Source organism: Salvelinus alpinus, chromosome 26 (genome assembly GCF_045679555.1).
Source record: "Salvelinus alpinus chromosome 26, SLU_Salpinus.1, whole genome shotgun sequence".
Classification (NCBI taxonomy): domain Eukaryota; kingdom Metazoa; phylum Chordata; class Actinopteri; order Salmoniformes; family Salmonidae; genus Salvelinus; species Salvelinus alpinus.
In genome coordinates, this window is record NC_092111.1 from 3,574,252 (window position 1) to 3,580,358 (window position 6,107).

At 42.9% G+C, this 6,107-nt stretch overlaps 1 protein-coding gene across 1 annotated transcript; it reads left to right on the forward strand.

Annotated features, from left to right (window-relative positions):
- Nucleotides 1–1,091: 1,091 nt before the first annotated feature.
- Nucleotides 1,092–4,739, forward strand: LOC139554455 (transmembrane protein 42-like). The gene is made up of 3 exons (XM_071367266.1): nucleotides 1,092–1,403; nucleotides 2,567–2,713; nucleotides 4,414–4,739. The coding sequence occupies exons 1-3, from the start codon at nucleotides 1,227–1,229 to the stop codon at nucleotides 4,543–4,545; spliced, it is 456 nt and encodes a 151-aa protein (XP_071223367.1). The 5' UTR covers nucleotides 1,092–1,226; the 3' UTR covers nucleotides 4,546–4,739.
- The last annotated feature ends 1,368 nt before the right edge of the window (nucleotides 4,740–6,107 follow it).

Below are 6,107 nucleotides of genomic sequence, written 5' to 3' on the forward strand. Positions count from 1 at the left end.
ACCTTCTGCTATCATTTCTGCCAAGCCATCTACGCATACAATACGTTCGATTTATCCAACATATTCAGCACACAGAACGCACTGCGACTGCGTCTGCAACGCAATGCTGCAAGGTAAACGCAGCGTTCAATTGGAAAAGAATGTACTTCTGGTGTACCAAAACACAAAACACTGTAGGTGTGATCGAGGCATCAACCTCGTTCCCATAACCCATAAGCACTCCGTTACGTTGTGCCAGATGTAATGTATTTCAAATGGGGACATCCACAATGGAGTGGAAATGCAACGACCCCTTTTTTGCTTCTCAGAGCATGCACTCAACAGCCTATAGCCTATAGTTTATGGATAATTTGATTGAAACCACACTAAATAACCTATTAGGCACACTTTATAGTGCCCGCCCAGCAGAGAATCAGAGATTTTACATTTTTTTAATTGCAACAATAATAACAATATTACACATCAATACAGAGGCATTTGTGTAGATAATCCTTGTACCATCTAAACCACTGTGAAATATATTTTCCATAACCAAAAATGTTGTATTTTCAGCTGTTTGAAGCTCGTGTAAAAAAAACGAAAGTAAATGACGCAAAAACGAAACCTAAGACCAGTAAGCATAGATTTAAAGCACATAGAACACATCTACTGCTTCTTAGACTTGCTTTCAATGAGAATGCCAGATCTATAACTGACATTTCTATGTGAATTTGGTCAGGTTTCTCAAAAAGTTGCATATTGCAACTTTAATATAGAGCAGATTAACAAAGTAGTAGGCTATAAGGCTAACCTAGCCTATTGCCTAATGTATGATTATTTTTTGTGATTAAAATAGAACGTCTGGCTTTTAATTTAATATTATAAATATGAATGAGACTAATTAAAGGCCTATCATGATTCATTAATTGGGTCTTGCCTTTGAGAGACTAGAACTCACTCTTAAACCTATTGATTCCTGAAATAAATTCTTATCCAATATCCACAGAATTCCTGAACACGTGATGTCGCTGAAGAAACTACTCATCCCACAATGCTACACAGCCGTGGAGTTCTGTGTCCAACCACTTTGTGCACCTACCCGCTGAGCAAGTATTTTGATTGGTGTGGCTATCTCCTGGCGGTTATTGTTGGGAAGTAGCCTGTAGATTAAATTTGACCCACACATTCAACTCAATACCGCCGTAGGAATGTGATGGATTAGAAAAATATGTGCCTTGGTTGTCAACATGTTCCCCGGCGTTTTCTATGCGCTCCTGGCGGGGTTTCTCGGGGCTGTCGCATCTTCATCTGCAAAGCTGTCACTTGGAGCCGATTACCTTAAAGGTGTATGTGAAACGGGGCTACGAACATGGGGAGAGCAGCGGAAATTTAGACAACCGGACGAAACTACCGCTTGTGACTGGGTGAGGAATCGCCGCCGTTTAAGTGCCTGAATTATTAACGCGATGGGATTCGGGTGGCTTTGAATAATGTAAATGTCAATGTGTTAGCATAGCAATACGTCCGCGAGAAGGGAAGTTGGGGTTTTCCAGTGACGAGTTTAAGGCTCCCGATTCCAGCTCGTGCGCTCAGCATCAGCACCATCGGCGGCTCGCTCAGCTGGACAGGCGATGCTGTGTATCAAGCTCGTGTCGTACCCGCGTGCTTGAACGACATTGCAGCTCGTGCGACCTACAGTAGTGCAGTATTCGTTTATTTTTGTGTTAAAGCAATATATTTGCTTATGTTGAGTATCATTTTATTCTAGTGGCCGAATGTGATCCTAGTTTAACATATGGCCAATTGTCCATTCAATGTCAATACCATATTGTAATTGGGCTGCTTGAAACGACCTTCATAATCTGGTGTCATGATTTTACGTTTGAGTTATCATCTATATTATTTATTTATATAGCCGTCAGATATTTATTTGACATACATTTACATATCAAGACACACAACTAAAATAGGCTCCAAATCCCTGAAATGGAGCTCAACTATTTGATGTGACTCAATTGCAACATAACATTGTTTTCATTCATATAGACCACATTCCAGTACACGACACACTGACGTCACGCAAATGCGTGCTACTATTGGAAGCAGTAAAAAGCCATCACCATCTATGCCCGTTCAACATAGCCTAGATTTACGTTTTTATTACTTAGAAACAGTCACTTTTTGCGGTTCTCCTATGCTTACAATGATGTTAAGACTCATGCTTGAATAGTCAAAGATTATATTTGGTTGTTATCTTTGCAAAATAACTATTTTGGATTCAGATGTTGTTAGCTAGAATTCTAATGCTCATTGAAATAGGCTGTTTTTTAAAAAGTATAATGCACTTGATTTGCGATGATGACACAAACATTATATTAAGCAGGACATTTATAATAGCCTTAAAGTATGATTATAATCCAAAAGTAGTGTGCAATGCACTTATAAGCAACATGTAAATAGAGGCTTTTTTTCCTGGCATTCTATAAGAACTCCCCCTTGTTCTGCCACCAACTTGTGTACATCGCCCTAGTGCAGCGATGTTTGCAAACAAAGAAAGGGGTCTATTGTGTTTGTGTGTTTGTTTCAGCTACACATCCCCCTGAGGCTTCTTTGTGGGGGGCTACTCTTCACCTGTAATGCTGTGATGTGGACATTCCTGGCTAAGGCTCTCAGGCACTCTTCCTCCTCCATCCGAACCACTGTGACCACCACCGCTTCCAACTTCATATCTTCCGTAAGTACGCGTTTTTCCCTGTGGAAAAGACACAATTATTTACACTGCTCAAAAAAATTAAAGGGAACACTTAAACAACACAATGTAACTCCAAGTCAATCACACTTCTGTGAAATCAAACTGTCCACTTAGGAAGCAACACTGATTGACAATACATTTCACATGCTGTTGTGCAAATGGAATAGACAAAAGGTGGAAATTATAGGCAATTAGTAAGACACCCCCAATAAAGGAGTGGTTCTGCAGGTGGTGACCACAGACCACTTCTCAGTTCCTATGCTTCCTGGCTGATGTTTTGGTCACTTTTGAATGCTGGCGGTGCTTTCACTCTAGTGGTAGCATGAGACGGAGTCTACAACCCACACAAGGGGCTCAGGTAGTGCAGCTACCAGGAGACAGGCCAGTACATCAGGAGACGTGGAGGAGGCCGTAGGAGGGCAACAACCCAGCAGCAGGACCGCTACCTCCGCCTTTGTGCAAGGAGGAGCAGGTGGAGCACTGCCAGAGCCCTGCAAAATGACCTCCAGCAGGCCACAAATGTGCATGTGTCTGCTCAAACGGTCAGAAACAGACTCCATGAGGGTGGTATGAGGGCTCGACGTCCACAGGTGGGGGTTGTGCTTACAGCCCAACACCGTGCAGGACGTTTGGCATTTGCCAGAGAACACCAAGATTGGCAAATTCGCCACTGGCGCCCTGTGCTCTTCACAGATGAAAGCAGGTTCACACTGAGCACATGAGCACATGTGACAGACGTGACAGAGTCTGGAGACGCCGTGGAGAACGTTCTGCTGCCTGCAACATCCTCCAGCATGACCGGTTTGGCGGTGGGTCAGTCATGGTGTGGGGTGGCATTTCTTTTGGGGGCCGCACAGCCCTCCATGTGCTCGCCAGAGGTAGCCTGACTGCCATTAGGTACCGAGATGAGATCCTCAGACCCCTTGTGAGACCATATGCTGGTGCGGTTGGCCCTGGGTTCCTCCTAATGCAAGACAATGCTAGACCTCATGTGGCTGGAGTGTGTCAGCAGTTCCTGCAAGAGGAAGGCATTGATGCTATGGACTGGCCCGCCCGTTCCCCAGACCTGAATCCAATTGAGCACATCTGGGACATCATGTCTCGCTCCATCCACCAACGCCACGTTGCACCACAGACTGTCCAGGAGTTGGCGGATGCTTTAGTCCAAGTCTGGGAGGAGATCCCTCAGAAGACCATCCGCCACCTCATCAGGAGCATGCCCAGGCGTTGTAGGGAGGTCATACAGGCACGTGGAGGCCACACACACTACTGAGCCTCATTTTGACTTGTTTTAAGGACATTACATCAAAGTTGGATCAGCCTGTAGTGTGGTTTTCCACTTTAATTTTGAGTGTGACTCCAAATCCAGACCTCCATGGGTTGATAAATTTGATTTCCATTGATAATTTTTGTGTGATTTTGTTGTCAGCACATTCAACTATGTAAAGAAAAAAGTATTTAATAAGAATATTTCATTCATTCAGATCTAGGATGTGTTATTTTAGTGTTCCCTTTATTTTTTTGAGCAGTGTATAAATAATGTATACGCCTAATAGTCTTAAAAGTGCATGGTTCGAATTAATACATGAAACACAGATTTTCCGTTTTTTAAGTGCTGTCAATAGAGAGAAATAAGTGTAATGACTGGTGCACTAAATGTAAATACCTGTATTTTGCCACAGGCCTTTTTGGGGCAGCTTATCTTCGGGGAGACCCAGATTGCGTTGTGGTGGGTGGGAATCTCCCTCACGTTCTCTGGCCTCCTGGTGCTTCAGAGGGCGGCCCCCAACGACCGAGCCAGGAAGGACGAATGACAAACCTGTCGGAAGGCACAACTAATTAACTGATATAGAAAGAAACCAGTAATGCAACGTATAGCCTACTATCTGTGACAAACAATAGCATTTCTCGGGTGAATGGCAACTTTGCAAGGTAAAGCACTGTCAAAACATACCATGTAAGGAATATACAGTGATTCTTTTGTGTTTTAAACACTTTGACATCATCAGCAATGTGTGCATGACATCAATACTTGAGAACACAAAAGCTGTTTTGCTCACATATCCTAAGATGACACTCACTGTAAACTTCCACACCAACATTGCATGTTCAAGGTGATGTGTGAATGGAAGTGGTCTCAAAAATGCTGCTACTGCTAGATATACGCAAATACAGCAAACACATTGATATTCTCATTGCTTATTACTGTATAATACATGATGCGGCTCAGAGAATACACATCAACTTCTCAGTTGTATCATGTTTATAGCCTCGTATCTTGAGGACTTGACCCTTACAGAGTTTTGACATGTTTTGTGGATTCTGAGGAGGTTTGGCCTTGCCTGCCTTTATAGCAAATGTCTAATAGAAAGTTCCTAACAAGGTCTAAACCCAATTAAGTCAAACCAAAGTACCCAAATATGTTGATCCTGCCTTTTACCCACTGTAACCACAGCAGTGGCTCTGTCAATGCATTGTGAAGTCAAACTGCTAAGTGGCCCCAAGAAATCGTAGTGACCTCAGCTGCCTGTAAAGTGATACTGTCTAGTTCACTCAAAAATCTAAGTTTGTCAGACATATTCAAACCTCAAAAGTGGCCTAATGTCGAGATGAGACAAAGGATAGGCACAGTCTAATTTAATCTTTTTTAGATGGTGCCTGTCTTTCCAATTCATTTGGAGTTGAGGCACAGAGCTGTATCTACACAGCAGACAGCTTGGACCTCTTGACATTAGCCCACGTCTGACCTCAACTAAAATTTTGGAGTGAACTATCCCTTATTCCCTTTGGCAGAAGAGACTCATTATTTCATTCTGACCTAATGGGGTGTCTAAACAACAGTTACTCCAATGTCTGGCCTTTTTAATTGAGTGTCACCAGCTGTTTGTCTTCCAGCTGTAGGCCTGTATCATCAACCAATGTCTATCCTAGTTTTCCAATGCAATTCAAATCAGTTTGAGGTTATCCTTGGGGTAAAGGAGGCATCCGGTAGCACAGTTCCTCCCTCTGCATTTTCCAAGACTTCCAAAAGGTCAAATGTTGCTGTGGGGTTTGTAACCCAACTACTGAAAGTAGTGTTTATTACTAGCATGCTTGTCCTCCAACGGTGTACTTCCCTGATATTCCTTAACACTGTGATGTGCTATTGTGGAAATGGGCTTTTTGCGTAATACTGACAACGCTACCATAGACTGGAGTTTGACTTGACAACTGTACTATACGATCCCACTTTGCTGTTGTTTTTTTATACGTATCATATGCATGCAACAACCAACGGTAGCTACCTGTATTCTGACTGTATCTATTAGACAATGATATGTCTGTGTAAATGCAGAAGAACGCACACTATGGAATCGGTTCTCCGTCCAGTTGCAGT

What these genes read in the sequence shown, in the direction of transcription:
- LOC139554455 (XM_071367266.1), top strand. Translation starts at nt 1,227, where the DNA reads ATGTTCCCCGGCGTTTTCTATGCGCTCCTGGCGGGGTTTCTCGGGGCT. An exon ending in AAACTACCGCTTGTGACTGG is followed by an intron (nt 1,404 to 2,566) that starts GTGAGGAATCGC and finishes TGTTTGTTTCAG; the next exon opens with CTACACATCCCCCTGAGGCT. An exon ending in CTTCCAACTTCATATCTTCC is followed by an intron (nt 2,714 to 4,413) that starts GTAAGTACGCGT and finishes ATTTTGCCACAG; the next exon opens with GCCTTTTTGGGGCAGCTTAT.